Source organism: Acomys minous (genome assembly GCF_964271855.1).
Source record: "Acomys minous genome assembly, chromosome: 5".
Classification (NCBI taxonomy): domain Eukaryota; kingdom Metazoa; phylum Chordata; class Mammalia; order Rodentia; family Muridae; genus Acomys; species Acomys minous.
Genome location: NC_140494.1, coordinates 57,586,992 through 57,607,419, shown reverse-complemented (window position 1 = coordinate 57,607,419; position 20,428 = coordinate 57,586,992). Strand labels below are relative to the sequence as shown.

At 42.5% G+C, this 20,428-nt stretch overlaps 1 protein-coding gene across 2 annotated transcripts; it reads right to left on the bottom strand.

Annotated features, from left to right (window-relative positions):
* Window positions 1-1,066: 1,066 nt before the first annotated feature.
* On the bottom strand, window positions 1,067-14,722 carry SUB1 (SUB1 regulator of transcription). Of its 2 annotated transcripts, none has more exons than XM_084782473.1 (5): window positions 14,610-14,722; window positions 12,610-12,682; window positions 9,631-9,753; window positions 3,649-3,757; window positions 1,067-1,391 (listed from the first exon to the last, which is right to left on the bottom strand). In XM_084782473.1, exons 2-5 carry the CDS (start codon window positions 12,679-12,681, stop codon window positions 1,312-1,314), a joined length of 384 nt encoding a protein of 127 aa, XP_084638599.1. In that variant the 5' UTR covers window position 12,682; window positions 14,610-14,722; the 3' UTR covers window positions 1,067-1,311. The 2 variants fall into 2 exon arrangements, with proteins under 2 accessions (XP_084638599.1, XP_084638600.1); XM_084782474.1 differs by lacking the exon at window positions 14,610-14,722 and adding an exon at window positions 14,426-14,444.
* Between the last annotated feature and the right edge of the window lie 5,706 nt (window positions 14,723-20,428).

Sequence of the window (20,428 nt, the reverse complement as noted above, 5' to 3'; positions counted from 1 at the left end):
AATCCTTGACAATTATAAAAAATGTGTAGACAATGGGAATCAAACCTGGTAATAAGATAGCACAATTCTAATATGGCAGCCCTTACACGTCTTTAAATCATCCTTGTCACTTATTACTCTACATAGAACTGTCATACTGTATCACCAAAATATCATGTGTACACCATTTAGTTTCAAGAAAAATTCTTTCTCATCACAGGCCAGCTCCCTTCAGTATGGTGAGTTTCCTTTGCAAACACATTCCCTCAAGAACACTATGCCCTATCCATTGGGGCAATAGCCCTGAAATCTGTGCCTGCCTGGTTATCATCATGGTTAAAATGAAAATCAATGAACATATCTACCAAACTTAGCATAAAGTCTCTTGTCCAGATTAACTGTACAACAGCCAACTCAAAAAACTGGCCACAGAACCTACCATGACAATAAAGCTCAGTGACATGCCTGACTACATATAATCCATACCCATATTAGAATATAATGTCAGTAAGTTTCACAGTTTTTACTAAGGTCTAATCTAGTTTAACATCTGACTTTACAGACATCATCCCAGCACGAATGTTTACAAGTGAAGGCTCATCAGACATCAAAGTCACCATGTTCTGTAGACTACGAAACACCTACACAGAACACCGTAATGACATATACTTGCTTGGAGTTTTCACACAAGCCATGTTACCAAACAGGTATCTGCTAATGTTTAATACCGTAGACTTAGGAGACAATAATATTGACAGTTTGACTTTCCAAATCATCATACTATATCTGCGAAGAGTTATGTAAAACTTGAACATAAAGTAAGTTATTAAAGAAATGAATAAAAAGTACTGTCGTGGGGAGAAGCATTGGGGAGAAAGTTTCAATAAATCTGGCTGGAACGGAAGAGATTGAGTATGCATTCCACAAAGCAATCCTCTAAGAAGCTCAATGTAATACAAATCCTTCTAAATGTAAAGGCCAAGTCAAAAATGTATCTATAAAGGTTGTTCTTTTGGCCTTATGCAGTCACTAGTGGGCTTTTTCTTTTTTCTTTTTTCCTGGATGAAAAAGGCTACAACAGTTAAGATTGTAATGATCTGACTTTATTTTACACTAGGTAGGGGGCACAAAGCAATCCTCTTTAATAAAGTTGACAATTAGCTTCACTTAGAACATTTTAACAATGCACATTTAAAAAAAGTATTCATCTTACAAATTGTTCTGCAATCCAAATATACAACAGCTTGGAAAACAACATTTAGAAAACAAAAGCCAATGTAAAAAGACAGATTAAAACAACTACAACAGTACAGGTTTGATATGGCTCAGATTTTACAGCTTTCTTACTGCATCATCTATGTCAGAGATCTGTTCCTTCAGCTGGCTCCACTGCTCCATGTTTAAGGAAATACCTAGACAAGGTTTAAGAAATACAAGGTGAAAAATCATCCCTTCTTAGAGATTTTGGTATTTCCAAATATTCTATCAAACTGCCATTTTGCTCATGTGGATTTTCTAGTATTGAGGACAGACCTCACACATGCCACATCCACCCTCTATCACAGAGCTACCTCATCAGCCTCCAAACTGACATGTTGAATGGGACAAATACTACAACGAGGTCTTGTGAGAGATCTATATTGATATTAGAATCTTACATTTGTTAGTCACAGGTTCAATTTTGTATCTAGGCTTCCAATACTGCATCTACATAATGCCTGTTTTGACCAATAAGAAGTAATGATAACTTGAAGATGTTTCACAAATATGTGCAGGCTAAGAGTCAGGACCTAGATTTGGCATAAAACGTTAGCATTATTACATCCTGTCTCTTCCAGTGTTTGTTCCACCAAATTTCAAGGTGTTCAGTTCTGTGCTGAGTTCTCCCACAGCATCCATTCCACTCTGGGAAACTCCCTAGAAAGTGATTCATAAGGGGCATGACAGAATGCAGAATTCAGATATAGGTGCGAGTACACTGTGGAAAACCCAGCCTCACCATCACTAGCTGCATTTTCTAGGGTCATTTTCTTAATCAGTAAATGAGACTTACACATCAAAGGGTGGTTATAATATATTAAATCGGGTAATATGAAACCCCTTAGTCTAACACATAACACAAGCAAACAACACATGTTTAGAAAACTTCTGAGGGAACATGGAATTGAAAGAGAGAACATAATGGGCAGCATGTAGAAAAGTCTTTGAGGCTAACTGAATTCCTTCAGTAAACATTTGCAAGAATGAAATCTGACATTAGCCACTCAGGAAAATCCTGAGTGAAAACTCAGACAGGAATTAAATGGCAAATATAAAAAAGGAAGCTTTTAAAACAGACTCCAAAACTGCATGAACCAAGTGTCATCTTTAACAACAGACAGGATAGTACAGAAAATGAAGCTTTTTTTTTTTCATCTATTAAAAATCTGTCACATAGCCAGTCCGTAGTGGCACATCTCTTTAATTCCAGCACTTGGGAGGCAGAGGCAGGCAAATCTGAGTTCAAGGCCAACCTGGTCTACAAGGTTTCAGGCCAGCCAGGGCTACAGAGAAACCCTATCTCGAAAGAACAAACAAAGTATCTGTCACATTTATTTACTTAATGGGAACACACATGTGTACATGTGTGAGGCACCTGTGCCAGTGTTTACAACAGTGTAGGCAATATCCATTCTCCCCTTCCACCTCAAGGGTCCTGGGAGTCATCAGGCTTCACAGCAAGTGCCTTCACCTGCTGAGGCACCATACCATACTGGCTCAAGAAAGCAGCTTTTCATCAACTAAAGATCAACCCAGAGCATAGAACTACATAAATGTAGGTTGTATGGTAGACTTTTATCAAAGTTTATCAGCATAATCATATACAACATTTCACCATGACATTTCCGTACATGTAAACAATGTGTTTTGATAATTTTACCATCCACTCCCCTCTCTTAGTGTCCCACCGTTCCCCTTCTACTTTCGTGTGCATGCCTTTGTCTATGGGTCTCAATTTGTGTTGCTCCTTACAGTACAAATAACAAGTTAACAGTTAACCTTGACTATCAACTGGATGGATTTAGAATCGTCATGAATACACCTCTGTGGGAGTGGCAAGGAGGGTATTTGCAGACAGGTTAAGCTGAAGGAGGAAGACCCAGGCTGAATGTGGGTGGCACCAAGAAACCAAGCCAAGAACCAGCAAACTCATCTCTCCACTTCCTGACTGAGCCCCAGTGTGGACCAGCTAACTGCCTTAGGCCTTCAGACTGAGTCAAAATCAACCCCTCCTCCTTTAAATTGCTTTTGTCTAGTATTTTGTCACAAGAAAAGTTAACTAAATACAAGCTGGTTCTAGCTACTTGCTGACAGAATGTTTCCACATGCTAAGAGGCTTAGGCCTGGGTGAAGTACTGACAGTACCAAAGGACACACTAAACCCAGCATTTTTCTGTTTCCAAGTAATGCCTGATCAGCTCTGGAAATGATGTAAAATCAAAGAGAAAGTTCAAGTAAATTAGCAATCAATTTAAAGTAACATTAGGATGCTGTTTTCCTAGGTTTCATTACAAATTGATTATAACAGGATCAACTGAGTAAGGCCAATCCTTAATCTGCACACCCTGTAACAAATTAAGGCAAGTATTTAGTCAGCATTAACATCAAATAGAAGAAATGAAACCTTACCTTTTCTCCCTGGTTTCATTTCACCTTCTGAGTCCATCCAATACTCTCTAATATCAATTAGAATTTTTCCTTTAAAGTCCCGTACACTGACGTATCTCATTTTCCCAATCTAGCAAAGAGGGGGAAGAAATTCATAAGAGGTGTCAAAACTAGCTTCAGGCTAACTCCACTTATAATCCTGAAATATATGTAACTATAATGAAGGGGGTGGGAATCACTGCTTTAAAAAAGACATAATGAAACAAAGCAAATCTCCACTTTCCAATCATGGGGCAGGGGTGTGCACACACACACATCCACATTATGATGTCTAGAGAATGACTTGAGGTGTCTTTCTCCTCTGCCTTGTTTTGAGAGGGTCTCTTGCTGCACTAGAAGCTCACACTGTTAAGGTTCAGTTTGCTGGCCACAGAGCACACACAATCTGCCATCTCTGCCCACAGTGGGGCAATTATACTCCATCTGCACCCAAATCCAACTACCTAATGTGGGTGCTAAGGATCCAAACTCAGGTCCTCGTGTTTGTACAAGCCTTCTGCCTACTGAGCTATCTATCTCTTCAGTCTCGCTTTTACATTTATGAATATTAATAAACTCAACTGCTAAAGTAAATAGAATGAATGTCCTTCGACAAAAATAGAAACATAATGTGTTCCAATAATCCCAGTTTGGGGTGCATTACTCTCATGTAATACTTAACAGACCGGGTACACCCTGAGAACTGCCTACTCAGAAGACTCTCCTGTGTGAACACCAGAACATACTTAGTGAAGCAGTTTATAGACAATATGGTACCATCCTATAGTGCCCTCACTGTATACATGCTCTGCCACTGACTGAAACTTGAGGCACATACTGTCCATTCAAAACAACTGGCAGTTAAGTTCTCCAAGGAGATTGCTAAAAAGGAGAGGCAATAGCTTACACATGCAATAAAACACTATTCAGCCTTTATAAATTAGGAAATCTTGTCACATTCTATAGCATTGTGCTAAGTGAGGTGAGCCAGTCATAGATCCAACCTAAGTGAGATACCTAAAGCCTAACGTAGTCAAACTCAAAGAACTCAAAAAGTAAAGCAGCTGGAGGAAGAGGCAGGCAGCTCTGTGTTCAAGGTTAGCTTAGTTTACACATAGCAAGTTCCAGACCACCCAGGGCATGGTGGTTTGAATAGGTATCGCCCCCATATACTTATGTATCTGAATGCTTGATCCACAAGGAGTGGGCACTATTAGAAGGTGTGGCCTTGTTAAGGAAGTGTGTACATACTGTGGGGTAGGCTTTAAGATCTCATATACTCAAGCTACATCCAGTGTGGCTCACAATTGCTTCTGCTGCCTATGAATTAAGAACTCTCAACTCCTCCTCCAGCACCAAGTCGGCCTGCATGCCACCATCACAATAATGGACTAACCCTCTGAAACTGTGAGCCAGCCCCAATTAAAAGTTTTCCTTTGTAAGAGTTGCCATGGCCATGCTGTCTCTTCATAGAGGAAGACAGCACATTTGAGACTATTGTAACATCAAACATGGTCTCAAAGTCATTTCCTACCTACAGGGAACAAAACTTAGCCAATTTTGCCACTACATGTGTGACTTAACTAAAAGCCACACAGTATCTATGGTGACAGACACATATTTTATTTCATGACTGATGGAGGGGAAAAAGAGCTGGGTGTGGCGGCGCAAGCCTGTGATCCCAGCACTCAGGGGAGGGAGAGGCAGGTGGATTGCTATGAGTTCAAGGCCAGCCTGGTCTAGGAATCGAGTCCAGCACACTAAGGCTATACAGAGAAATCCTGTCTTGGAAAAAAAGAAAAGAAGAAAAGAAGACCATGGGGCAGAAGACAAAAGACAACAAAACCCCAGGATGTGAAACCTCATCATCAAATGGAGAACTGATGCCTGCAAAGGCTACCTCTCTCCTGGCTGTGTTTATCCAATCCATTTCCTTATATCTCTTGTTTTCTTGACGTTTCTTCTTGACTCATTTTTAAACTATAGTGAGTTTTAAAGGATTGCATTTTTTTCCTAAGCTTATAAATAAAAAATCACTATACTTATTAAAGCAAAGGCCTTATATCCAAAATACAGCCTTATGACTAAGTAAATCGGTCTAGGCTTTTTTTTTTTTAAATAAGAGAAAACAAAACAAAACCCTGAAGACACTGTTCCCAAAAGACACAAAAAAAGCCAAAGAACATGATCAAAGATACACAAAATTAACTCAAAATAAAACCAGAGTTCCCAATACACAGTTTTTAAACTAATCTGGATAAAATGTAAAAGACTAACACCCAGGATGTGGAGCAACTAGCATCCTGTACTGCCAATGATAGAGTTAAATAATACAACTTACTTGGAAAATAATTTAATAGTTTCTTTTTTTTCTTTCTTTCTTTCTTTCTTTTTGGTTTTGAGACACGGTTCTTTGTGTATTCCTGGCTGTCCTGGACTCACTTTGCAGACCAGGCTAACCTCAAACTCACAGCCTCCCAGGTGCTGGGATTAAAGGTGTGCACCAACACACCCAGGTTGATAGTTTTTTATAAAGTCAAATATACACTTATGATTCAGCAAATAAATTTTTACCACCCCCAAAAGTATTCATAAAGACTAATACTAAAGAATATTCAGGGCTGGAAAGATGGCTCAGAGGTTAAGAGCATTGGCTCCTCTTCCCAAAGTCCTGAGTTCAATCCCAGCAACCATATGGTGGCTCACAACCATCTATAATGAGATCTGGTGCCCTCTTCTGGTGTGCAGGTGTACATGTGAACACAACATTGTATACATAATAAAGAAATACTTTTTTAAAAAAAAATATTCACAAAACCTTTATTCCTAGTAGCTCAAGAACTCAAAAAGAAGCTAAATGCCCACCCTAGGTGAATGGAAGAACAATTTACAAAATAATCTCTCAAACTTACATCACTCAGCAACACAAAGAAAAATTTATAACAACATAGTATTAAAGAGCATTTAGATGGCATCTTAGAACACAACTCAGTGATATCTTTAATAAGACTTTTAATTACTTATCTGTGTATGTATACTTTCTTGATAATGGAGAATATAGAGAATATAATTATTTAAAGAAAAATAAACAAAAAAAAACGACCTAGCCAGGAAGTGGTAGCATACCCCTTTAATCCCAGGCAGAGGCAGGCAGATAGTTGTGAGTTTAAGGCCAGCCTGCTCTGCAGAGTGATTCCAGGACAGCCAAGGCTACACAGAGAATCCCTGTCTTTAAGAAAAAGAAAAAACAAAAAACCCTTAACAACAACAACAACAACAAAAAGAAAAGAAAAAAATCAGTGGGCTTACTGTTTTCTCTTCTAAAAACCCTATCCTTTAAATTCCTAATGAAATTATCAAGCCACTATTACTAATAAAAATACAGGCCTCCTTTAGTGTTACACAATCCATAAAAGTAAGAACTATCGTTCCTTCTAGATAGACACTTTTAAAAAGATTACTTAGGTTTTGAACAGCCTTAGGCCTTCTGCTCAGTGGTGGTGGTGCAAGCCTTTAATCCCAGCACGTAAGAGTCAGGCAGATCTCCATGAGTCTAGAACTATTTCTAAGACAGCATGGCTACACAAAGAAATCTCTTCTCAAAATACCAAAAACAAATAAAACAAAACACAAAAACCCAAAGCTCTTTTCTGTAGTGAAAAAAATAAACCCCTAAAAAATAAAATCCATTTTCCCAAAAATCTCTAACAAAACAGAATCTATATAAAATTAGGGAGAATAGGAAAGATTAAAATCTAGAGTCAAGCCAAGTGTGGTATCGCATGCAGACTTATGATTCCACTCTTGGGAGGTCCAGAGGAAGGAAGCTCACAAGTGCAAAGCCTCACTCAGCTACAACAGCAAGCTCACAGCCACCCTGAAATGTGATCCTATGTAAAAAATAAAAAATAAAAAAAAATAAAAAAAACAAGCAAGTTAAAAGGCAAGAGATGAGCTGGGCATGGTACCTTATGTCTACAATCTCAGTACTTGTGAAGCAGGAGGATTGCTAACAACTCAAATGTAGCCTGTTCTATACAGTGAAGCACAACTGATGAAAGAAAAGTCAAGACAGATACTAACAGTACTCAAACTGACTACTCCAAATCAATTCTTTACAAACACTAAGAAATAATCCTGCTAATTTTATATTTACCCTGATCCCAAACAGTTTCTTGTTGTACTTAAGAGTAAAACTCAAATAGCCTAGAAGATCTGCCCTTCATTCTCGTCACCAAATAGACTCCTCATTCTCAGCAAGACTTTCCAGGCTCCAAAATTCATACAAAACACAAGCTCTTCCCACTTCAAGATATTAACTCAATATCCTAATCTTGAAAACACTTCGTTTGTCCACACACTTTTTGCTCAGCTGGCTTAACCTTAAGACCTTAAGATCTAAGATTTAGATCCCAGCCAGGCATGGTGGCGCACGCCTTTAATCCCAGCACTTGGGAGGCAGAGGCAGGTAGACTGCTATTGAGTTCGAGGCCAGCCTGGTCTACAAAGTGAGTCCAGGACAGCCAAGACTACACAGAGAAACCCTGTTTGGGGGTGGGGGTGGGGGTGGGGGTGGGGGTGGGGGGTATTTAGGTCCCAGCCGGGCAGTGGTGGTCCATGCCGCCTTTGATCCCAGCACTCAGGAGGCAGAGGCTAGCCTGGTCTACAGGTAAGTTCCAGAACAGCCAAGACAACAGAGATACCTCTTCTCAAAACAAAACAAGATTTTGATGCCACTTCTTTAATGAGATTCTTACACCTACTCTCTCAAACAATCTGCCCACTACTTCTCAGGCCTTACTGTAATTTTTACTATGTATGTGTGTGTAACTGTGGTCCCCTTAAGTTATAGACCATATTCCACGTGGATTACCAGAACCTGACAAACCCTGAATGAAATACAGAACACAGTAAGCACCCAATTTATTATTCAAAGCAATAATAGCATCGTTTAAATTCCTCATCACATATCTTCATCTATATTCTATATCAAATTAACCTCTGCCCCTAAATTGCACAGAAATCAAGAAGATTTAACCTGTAACTAAGTAATCTACAATGTGTCTGTTTCTTGCTTCCACTACTTTACTTTTAGTTTTCTTTTACCATCTTATCAACTTACATCCTCTTTCTACTCTCACTGTCCATTTGAAAATTACTCACAAGCTGTCATCTGCTTTGGTGGTTGGCTATTTTTAATTCCCAGCCAAAACTTCCAAGTGCTGCAGGAGACCCTCAAGTGACACATTCACATCATGTCTATCTCCTCACTCATGACTTCTGTCCTCTGGCGCATTCTTTATTACCATCTTTGTAACCATCACTACCTCTTCCTTATCAATACAGATTAAAGTCTATAATTTATCTCAGCAATCTCACAGCATCATACACCCACAATGCCTCATCTCATAGATCATTAAGGAACGAAGCAAATATTGAATGGCTAAAAACACATTAATAAACTCAAGGTGCCAAACTAGACCTCTTCCTGTGTTCTCACATCTCTCATTTTATCTATTTATCTCCTTTTTTTCCCAGGGCTTAAGCCCATACTCAAGGCCTAAACATGCTATTGAAGCACTTTACACATGTTATACCCCAGCCTTATGGTTCTTGTGAAGCCTAAATTAGGCCATTTCTCTCAAAATCTATCAAATTACTCTTTCCAGTCTAATACTCAACCAACCAACTCAAATTTGCTTCCCAAATGTACAGTTCTAAATATTCTTTTGGATTTCTTTAACAGTTAGATTTCCATTGTTTAAATATAGCAAAACTACACAGACTTCTAGACTTTACCAATAGCCCAAATTGAACAAATTACCTTCACTACCTACTCATTTGTCAGTAATCATTAGTCAAGAGGATTACGACTCAGACTGTGGTGTGCTATCAGATCAAAACACTTCTAATGTTCTTCAGATCAAGGCTCTGTCCCACTAACTGAATGCAATCCAGTATTACCTGAAACATGTTGTCATCTCTGCTGCTGCTGCTCTGCTTGGAAGATGCCAGAGCTCTTGAAGTCTCACCAGGCTTCTGTTTCTTCACAGGTTTTTCTGGAACAACCTGCTTTTTCCTCTTTAACTAAAAAAAATTAAAAAATGGGGGTGGGAAAGACATTCATATTGGATTCAAAGACTTTATTACTTTTAAAGAGAGACCAAAAAAGGCTTGATCTATTAAAAGAAATATATGTACATTAAAAAAATTATCTATGAATCTAGTCTTCACTCATAATAATAAACTAATAATCATGCTCATAAACTCTTCTCAAAATCCCCAAAGATACTTCATATATTATAGACTAGAACCATACAATACTTCTTTGGGATGAGGGAGGAAAGTGGACTATAATTTTTGAATAAGCTTTTAGAAACCACAAATCTACTAAAAGCTTTCCTTTTATTATTTAATTCAGAAACAAAACAAAACAAAGAATAGTAGGATACCCTGTAACCCTGGTTAAGGTTGAGGCAGGAGAACTAAAGATCAAAACCAGCCTAAGCTATATACAGCAAACATCTCAAAAAAAAAATCTATGATGAAGACATTAATATTTATTAATTCCTTGTCTATTCCAAAAGTAACCTTAACTGTTTTCAAGAATGTATGCTTCCAGCCTGGGCTACATAAAAGCTCCAAGCCAGCCAGGGCTACATAATGAAACCCTGTCTGGGGGAGTTGGAGGAATGGATGCTTAGGTAAGGAAGTTATTTTATGCCAAGCACTGACAACCTACAGCTCAAAAACTTCAACACAAAGAATACTGAAGATAGGCAGTAATAATTTAAGACTAGCACTCAACCTCATAATATTTTTGAAGAAGCACTAGTATAAAAGCATTTTATACAGCCTCATTCTCAAAATGAGCGAACAGCTTAAAACAAAACAAAAAACAAAACCTCACATTAAGTTCCCACCCCGAACAGTAGAGGGCAGACATGTTCCTTCTTGGTGGACAAGCACAAACTATTTTAATATTACTATTTTAATTTACTGTATTAAATTTGATAAAGCTAGGTTAACAATACACATAAAAAGCCATGAAATTAAAAATATGAATGTACTTAATGTAAATGCTTACAGGATTAATAGTACTATGTGAGACAAACTACTAAATTCAGCTTAGTAAGCAGAAGGCAATTCCCTGGACTGGTTGGTACATGGCCAGAAAGCAACCCCAATATAAATTAGTTACATAAACAGAAGATGTTACACTGATATAAATTCTAAAAAGATTTCAAGTACAGCTATGTATGATGTTTGAAGCCTTATTTCAATATTATAAATGATACTATATGCTATCTTTACACTTTGAGGCTCCAACTTTCCCATTTTTCCTATAAAGAGCTCCCTTTTGTTAGGTAGTACAAAAGGGGGATTGCTGCTTAAAAAAATAGAACAGGACCCAGTACCCCAGGTGACGGACTTTCTCATCCTCCTCATTCAAGCTCAGGTGTACGCAATGCTGGGGAACAGCTAGGGCTTCCTGGGTGATAGGCCAGCGCTTTACCAACTCAACTACATCACCAGTCCTGCCTGCTGCTCTTAAACATTTGTAAACCATATGTCTAGTAATTATTTTCCACAAAGCAAGAAGAATACAATTTGTTCAACCTCTAGGATGTGTGTTTATTCAGACATAAATCTCTATCAAGACACAGCCATGTGGAAGGAAGTCTTGACCACAAGATGAGCTGCTATGTCACACCTCACTGGTGTGATCAATTAAGTGGAATGAAGTTGACAAAACAGCTGTCACCTAATGCATAAAAAGCTTATTCTAACAAAATGAGTAAATTGTGTTTGTTGTGCTGGATGACTTTATTTACTTAAAGCAAATAACTTAAAATTAAAATGTACCTAAACAGCCGGTCGTGGTGGTGCACGCCTTTAATCCCAGCACTGGGGAGGCAGAGGCAGGCGGATCGCTGTGAGTTCGAGGCCAGCCTGGTCTACGAGTCCAGGACAGCCAAGACTACACAGAGAAACCCTGTCTCAAAAAAAATGTATCTAAACTAAAATTCAGTAATTTGGGGAAGGGGGAGCAGTGACTGAGAAAGCTGTCAAATTAATGTTTTCACTAAAAATGTCAGTGACACAGCCCAATAGTGACTTACTACCTACAGGTTAGGCAGATTTTTAAAAATTTTATTTATTACTATTACTTTGTGTATTACTTGTGATGCGTGTATATGGGTGCATGAGGTCGGAGGGCAAACTTGGTAGAACTGGTTCTCTTCCACCATGCGGAAGAACAGAGACCAAACTTGGGTTGTCAGGTTTGATGGCAAGGGCCTTTACCCACTGAGCCACCTCAACAGCCAAGATTAAGCAGATTTGTGAATGACACAGATTTATAAGTAACAGAGAAGAGTCTTCGGCCTAATTAGAATTCTGGAGTCTAAGAAAGCATTTCTGTGAGTTTAGGTTACTAAAGGTGTTCAATGGAGGACTTGTTTAATCTGAGCTGGGCCCCCACTCATGAGGCTGAGGCATAAGACAACAGTTCAAGGTCACCAAGACAACTTATTGAGACCCTGTGGGAAATTAAAGGAGGGGCAGAGATGTAACTCCGTGTTGAGTACTTGCCTGGGATACACCACTTGGACCTGAGGTTGAACCCCAAATACAGCACAAAAACAACCTCTCATGTCTGATTTAAAGCCTGCAGATGCGCCTAGAATCTAATATTCATTCAAGCAGTCCATTTGCCATCTACCGTTACAGAAACACCCTTGCAGATTCTCTCTCCTCTCACATTCTGAGCCCAGCACTGGGAGCACAGTCCCGACCCTCAGGGAAATCTGAGGGGGATGGAGGAGGTCTAGGAAACATGGCAAAACCTATCTAAAAAGACAACAGGCCTTTCACTTCAAAACTGGATGTTGGCATTATAGAGGAAGTAATGCACCACAAATTTTATACAATAAAAGTCACCTTTTTTTCAACTTCGCTGTCAGAATCACTGCCTGAAGAGCTTGAAGAAACAAGTTCCTTTGATTTAGGCATTCTGAAAGAAAAAAACTTTACATGAATAATTTACAAGGTACTTTATTATCTTCATCTTAGCTCTCTCCCAGTCAAAAAGAAGTTCTATGGCTTAGTCTGCCTTTTTGTGGCACTGGGGTCGTTACACTGAACACATGTCTAAATTGCAAATAATAAGCACAACCAAATACTCTGAACCCAGGTAGGACAAAGAAATAAAAGCCATGTGCACATTCCTTCACCTTTCTCTAAGTTGATGGGTCTTTTTTTAACCTAATTAATGTTGTCCTTGTAAGTCATCCTTTCCCTGCTTTGTATACACTAATTATCACTTTGTGGCCACACTATCAAAATAACAGGCAACAGTCAAGAGTTCACAACCGTATACACAATTCACAGTATTTTGCACTGATTTTCTACTTTGGGAAGTAAAATGTGAAGGCTGTATGCCCAGGGCAAATCTCACCAGACAAGGCCCAGAGCCCAGAGCGGGCTGGTTATTGAGTGCCTAAGCCTAAAACAAAGAGCAGACTATCTTGAGTCTAACCCAAATTTCAAGGAATCCTAAGGCATGTCCTAAGCCCTTTTCAAGATACTTACACCAGGTAGTATATACCTGGTGGTAATACCAGGTAGCAAAAAGCTAATTACCAAACTATTTTTGCTCTCTCCACTTCAATAAACTATTAATTTCTGTATGGCTTAAAGGGCCTAATATACATAACACTCAATTTCCATATATATATAATATCCCAGCTCTTTATAGACCAAACTAGAAATCAATGTTCCAAAATAGGAGGTCAAGGCAAAAGTAACCTATCCAAATCCTGATCATTAAATCCAAACCGCTCAAATCAAGCAAGCACGACCATACAGAACACAACTGACAGGAGGGAGCTGAAAGGCTCCTAACCAGTTCCATTCGCTTTTCTTCGGGCGGCCTCCATTTCAACCCAATCTCCTAAATCAAGTTAGTTTCCCGTGCTAGCTGTTCACACGCAACTACACAAAACCTGTTTTAAACAGAGAATTAGCTTGAACATAAACTGTCTTTCACTTGCAAACTGCCAGCCATATCTATCTACCATTACGAAAAGCTGTCTAGGGAACTAAAATTACTTCAAATGACCACGTCATTATCTAACCTAAATCTAGCCAGTAAGACGACAACGGTAACTAAAGCCAACCCTTTATGACTTCTAACTTTAATGAGTCTTTTACCGGGGTACTTTCTTTGGGGGCTGGGGGGGGGGAGGGAAAGCTTCGTAATTCGGGAATGGTAACTAAAGGGGTGACCGTAGAGTTTATACGGATCACTCGATGACTTGCATGGGGGAGGAGCGGCGATAACAGCCCTGATTGCAAGAAGGCACTTGAAGGTGAGAAGGCGCAGGGCGCCGTGGGGGTCGCCGCCAGGAAGCTCCTCAAAGCCCCGAGGCGAGGGCTGGGGCTACGGCCGGTCTCAGGAAGGGGGCGTGGGGCGCCGGGAGCGTGCGGGAGAGGAGGGCCTTGCGCCAGCGCCATCTTATCCTAGCCTCGGAGCCCAGGCGCGTTCGCCGAGGCGCGCCCCCGACCCCTCAACCCGGCGGGGCCATCGATCCCCGGGGCCCTCCCGAGCCCACGGGTGGGGGTGGGGGGTGGGGACCGCGCGCGCCTCCGCCCGGAGCCCCGCCACATGTCCCAGGGACGCGCGGCCACCACCCGCCGCTCCCCGCCAGCCCGCCCGCCCGTCCGCTCGCTCGCCCGCACGCCCGCCCGCGCCCACCGCCTGGGCTCGGCTCCCAGAGCGGCAGCCACGTGAGGCCCGCGGCGCGGAGACCCGTCCGAGCTGCCGTTTCTCCTAGCCGCGGCGGGCAAGGGGAGCGAAGGGGCCCCGGCAGCTCGGCGGGGAGCCTGGGGTCGGGCCGGCCGCGGCCGCGAGGAGTGGGCCCGGGGTCCCGCGCACTCACGCTTCGCTCCTGCCGTCCAACAGCCGCTAGGTCGCTCGCTCGCTCGCTCCGGACTGACAGAGAGCCGGAAGTGACGGCAACTTAGAGGCTCTGGCCACGCCCAATGGCACGAAGGACACGTGACGGGGCGTGGCCTCGTCGGCCAACCGATTGCCGGCCCTTTCCAGGGCCTTAAAGGGACCGCCACGGATCCTGAAATGGATGCTCCTGAAACGGAGGGAGATGTCGCCACAGTGAGATGCCACAAGGCTTGGGCCTGACCTGATTGAAAGAGAATGAGGTGCAAATGAAACGTGTATAACAAGCGCGGAGCTCTGCGCTAGCTGTATAAATGCTGTACTGGAATGAAGGAATACTAAGAACAATGTGCTGACCCATTTGCCCACAAATGATCTTCCTGTTCCACCTTTAATATCTGACTCAAGCTGCTAAAATCCAAAAGAAACAAGCCAGGGAGGCGCACTATTTAATTCCGGAAAGCCCAAGAAATCCAGCAGATGTCCTTGGCCATGAAACCTTTATCCCTAAAATGACCTTCTGGATGTGCAAAGTAATTGTGTTTTGAATATCAAATTCCTCCGTGGGCTCATTTATTGCGGGCCTGCCTTTTCAGAAGATACTGGGTCGTAAAGGCTCTGCCCTAATCAATGAATTAATGCCCTGACACAGTCATAATACGACGGGATCATTACGAGATGATGATAAGAAGTAGAGGCAGGCTGGGCTGAGGTGGCACACTCAGCGCTGTGAGTTCGAGGCCAGCCTGGTCTCCAAAGCAAGTCCAGGATAGTCAAGGCTACACAGAGAAACCCTGTCTCAAAAAAACAAAACAAAACAAAACAAAAACCTCTTGGCAGGGCTGGGGAGATGGCTCAGTGAGTAAAGTCCTTACTTTGTATGATTGAGAACTTTGGTTAAGATTCCCAGCACCCACAAGCTGGGCATGGCAGCTCTCATCTGCAACACTAAGATGAGGTGAGGAGCAGCAGAGAATGTGGAAAGCAGACAGGAGAGTGCCTGGCGGCGTGGCCAGCCAGCCTGGCTGACCAAGAGAGAGTTCCACATTCACCAAAAGACCCTGTCTCAAAAAACAGGATGAACAGTAATAAAGACACCCCAAATCAACCTCCAGTGCACAGGCACACTTAGTGAGCACGCATGCGCAGACGTGTATACCCACACATACAGCACACACACAAAGATCAACAGTGACATGAAAATGCCTGATGAGGTCCAAGGTGCAGAGCTCCTTTGGAGCCAGAGTTACAGACGGTTATAGCCACCCATTGAGGGTACTGAGAATCAAACTCTGGTCCTCTGCAAAAGACACACGTGCCCATACCCTCAGCCATCTCTCTAGCGCTTAGTATGTTAAACTCTTTGAAAAAATAACTTCAGAAGCCACCTAAATCATATTTATAACTTACGTTAGTACACTTAAAATTTCGAACGGTTGGTGGTACATGTCTGTAATCCCATGGCTCAGGAAGTTGAAGCAGGAGGATTACTGTGAGTCTAAAGCCACTTAAGGCCAGAAGACGGCATTGGGTTCTCATTATACTGGAGTTACAAACAGTTGTGAGCCACCAATGTGGATGCTGGCAGGCAAACCTGGGTCCTCTGGAAGAGCAACGAGTGTTCACCACCACCGGGCCATCATCACTCCAGCTCCCAAAGCTTTTCCTTTTTTAAAAGACTTATTTTATTTTCAACTACATGCATGGGCAGGTGGGAATGTGTGTGCACATGAGTGCAGGTAGCTGTGGAGCCAGAGGTATCAGATTCCCTAGCGCTGGAGTTACAGGTAGTTACCAGTTGTAAACTGCCCAGCATGGGTGCTGGGAGCCGAACTTGGGTCCTCTGCAGGAACAGAAGACATTCTTAGCTGCTGGACCACCTCTCCAGGTCCACCTTTTATTAATAAACCCTACGTTTGCTTCAGACGCACTTGTCCTGAGATGCTTTTTCTGTGGCGTATGACAAGATTCTTGTTTCGTATGAGCAGAGGTCTCATAAGAGAACTATTTACAAGGTGAGTAAGCATAAGGAATGGCTTAGCATCCTGGAACTCCACCTGGCTTGGACTATGCGCATGCCTATCGTGATGCCTTTGACAGCCTAAGGCTCTTGCTTACATGTCCTATGCACATGAACATCTCCATCAGCCTAGCAACTTAGACTCCCACCTGTAGGCTGGACAGGCCACTCAGCAGCTAAGAGTACTAACTGCTCTTCCAGAGGACTCAGGTTCGCTTTCCAGCACTCATGTGGTGACTACATTTGTAAGTCCAGTACCAAGGGCTCCGATGCCTCCATGGGCACTGCATGCATGTGGTACACATACGTGTGCACGCAACAGCCATTCACAAATACACCTTTAGAAGAGGCTCCCACCTGCACCACTTTGCAGGCACACCCCCACGCCTGAAACTGTGAAGGGAAGGCCCCTCCTCCTTGTCTTTGAAAAGCAGCTCATTCTGTTTACCCACAACAGCTCAAGGGAAGAAGAAACTCTAGGTCCAAAGGCAGTTTGTGGATTAGGAAAGAGAGAGTCGTGTCCCCCCCCCCCCCCCCCCCCCCCCCCCCGACACACACACCAATCTCCATCGATTCTCAGCCAGGCTTTGTGACTAGATCTAGGGGCCTAATTAATATTGAATCTGACTAACAAGAAAAAAAAAAGTAAAAGTTGTTATTAGATTTACACATGCCTGGGGAATCTACAGGACAGTGATGTGAGAAGAAATGGTCAAAACCATGGTGCTTTTAAACAAAGAAAATTTTTGAGAAATAGTGGACAGTGGCTACTTGGGCCAGAATTACTGATTCGGGGGGGGGGGTATTTCTAAGAAATATGTGTGGTAGGGTGATACAAAGCTAGTGGAAGAAGGTAAAAGTGACATCAAAGTATTTATTTATTCAAATTATTGCAACCCCAACTACTTGTCTCCAGGAATCAAGGCTATTTTCAGACCTTCGTATGTGAAAAATATCTCTCCCAAAAGAATCTTCTGGCTTTCTCTATAAAAGGAAAGGCAGATCAAATAGCTGTTTCTGAAGTTATATTTCCACAAGTGATTCAGCTTTACATAATGTCGTTCAGGGGTCTGAGAGCAAAACCAGCCAGTGAGCTGCTCTCTAACTGGTCAGGCTCACAGAGGGCCTCTGTACCTGATGGCTGCAGGGGTGAGAGGGCTCAAGCGGCCTCCCAGAGTCCCAGAAGCTTGGCAAAGAGCACAGAGAAGGCCTTACAGGCGAGACCTCACCAGCCATGACCTGCATAGCACGGGCAGAATAAAGGCACCTCAGTAAGTGCCAGGGTGAAGAAATGGATGAGAACCAGGCGACATGCACTTTTCGCCTGATCTTAGCCAAAAGGCCAAGAAGCAATGTGATATGAACTTTTTTTGGGGGTGGGGGGTGGATGGGTGGGAGTGGTGTCTTGAAACAAGGTTTCTCTGTGTAGCCTTGGCTGTCTTGGACTCTCTTTGTAGACCAGGCTGGCCTCAAACTCACAGTTATCCTCCTGCCTCTGCCTCCCGAGTGATGGGATTAAAGGTGTGTGCCACTGGGCCTGGCTGCTACACGCACTCTTAAGAGCAGCAAGAATACTTAGGGAAATGCACCAGACGCCAGGACCTCACCTGATGCTCTAACATCATGGCACTCCACACCACCTCTATACACCAGATTTATTGTTTTTGGTTTGGTTTGGTTTTTTAATTCTTTGAGACAGGGTTTCTCTGTGTATCCCTGGCTGTCCTGGACTCTCTTTGTAGACCAGGCTGTCCTGGAACTCATAGCAATCTACCTGCCTCTGCCTCCAGAGTTCTAGGATTAACGGTGTGCACCACCACAGCCCAGCTATACACCAGATTTAGAAGGGTAAAAACAAGGGAAAGTCGTGAGTTTGACCTGACATTAGCTAAGAATAAGTTTCCAACTCTAACTAAAATAGTGATTGCTATTTTATATCTCTACAATCACAGTTGTAGAGAAATCAGGGTAGTCACAATTTCTGAGAGTTTAGATTGCAGCAAGAAATCACACCATCAACATGCAAAGAGCAAGAAGCAAGAAGCAAAGGGAGAAGAACAGTGTTTGTGCTGGGAACCCACTGCACACAGATGGAGGCCAGCAGCCTCTCCTTCAGCCTCCTGACTGAATCAGGAGAGCAGATTGGGGGAAACCTAGCAGGATGCTGAAGGGCACAGAGTACCAGGGATGGTAGCACCAATGGGTCCATTTGTACGTAAAAGGATGTAGACATCTCTGGAGGCCTGGAGGTCGTGGACCACTTAGGATGGGCTCATCTGAATCTCGAAGAAGAAGGAAACCACAATGAAAGGGAACCCTGGGCGCCCTCTAATAGTCATTCTGAAGAACTGGGGAAAAAAGCGTACAAGTAAAGGAGTTGGTGTGGGTGAATGCTCGTGCCCCCGCTGGGGTGAGATTAGAAGGAAGGCTTTGGCAGGAAATTGGGCAGCCAGAGCAAGAAGCTGAGAATGCATCTCCTAAACAAGGTCAAACAGAGAGGCCAAACAGGAAATGGCATGAGGCCTACCTCCAGTGACATCTTTTCTCCTACAAGGCTGCGCCTCCTAAGCCTCTTGAAATAGCACCACCACCTGGGGATCAGGTGTTTAAACACAGGGGCCTACGTGGGGTGGGAGGGTGGGGGGGCCGGAGGGACATTCTCGTTCAAACCACCACGCTTCTCCATCTTTTCCCCTGAGACACTGGAAAATTACAGCTGGAGACAGAGGAAGGAGCAGCCGGCAAGTACTGTCTGTTGGCCCATTGTTCTATACGTTCAGGTTTGATAGGCTATTTATAAGGCAGAAAGCCAGCAGCAATCAAAAACAAGAGAGCATCACCGGCTCTGTGCTGTGAAACACTGTCCTCTGGGCAGGACATGACGTTTGCCTCAAAAGTGTGATTACAAGCACAGGAACTGAACAGGACTGAGCACACTAATGTGCCATTGTAAGGGGAGGACCCAAAGGTTTTATAGGCAGTTAACAGTTGCTGGGTAAAGGAGGGGAGACACACACACACACACACACACACACACACACACACACACACACACACACACACACACCCCTGAGGATGCTGACAAACAATGATTACTTGGCGACTGAGAGATACTTTCTTCCATGGTATAAACACTCAGAAGTTTCCCCGTGGTCCTGAAAAATCAACCCTCACCCATGCACTTCCTGGTAAGCCACTTGCCCAATTAGTCACCGTAATTTCACTCATCGGTTCACCAAGGTAGATTTGAGTGGAATTGTTCCTTTGGTCTGTTGCTGGTAGCATACCTGGGGTAAAGTACTGATCATCAATTCTAGAACGCTCTGCCAGCAGCTATAGGCAATGCTCATCCTCTGCATCCCAAAGAAGGCAGCTTTGAGAGGAGTAGGAAGAAGAAAAGGAAAATAAATCTATCTTTGCTCCCTAATAGGCAAACCCACGAATCACTTAATAAAATTGTCTCGAACAAGCAGCTACAGGCTCCTATTCCATCTGCTCTTAGAAACGTGACTTTCAGAGTAGGATATGGGAAAGTTGTCATTCCTGAGATTTAATGCTCCTTTCTCAAGTAACTACAGATAAATATGTGTTCTATGAAGGTCATATGCAGATAACAGAAACTATATTAAATTTCAAACTGCTGAGCATTCTGTCCCTAAGGTGACTTCTGTGAACTTTCGTAGCTCCAACTTTCATTAGAAATACAGTATTACTTTTTATAGAAGGATGCACTTTATAACAGCAAATATATGTGACTATCGTTTTTTGAGTGGGTGAAGAGT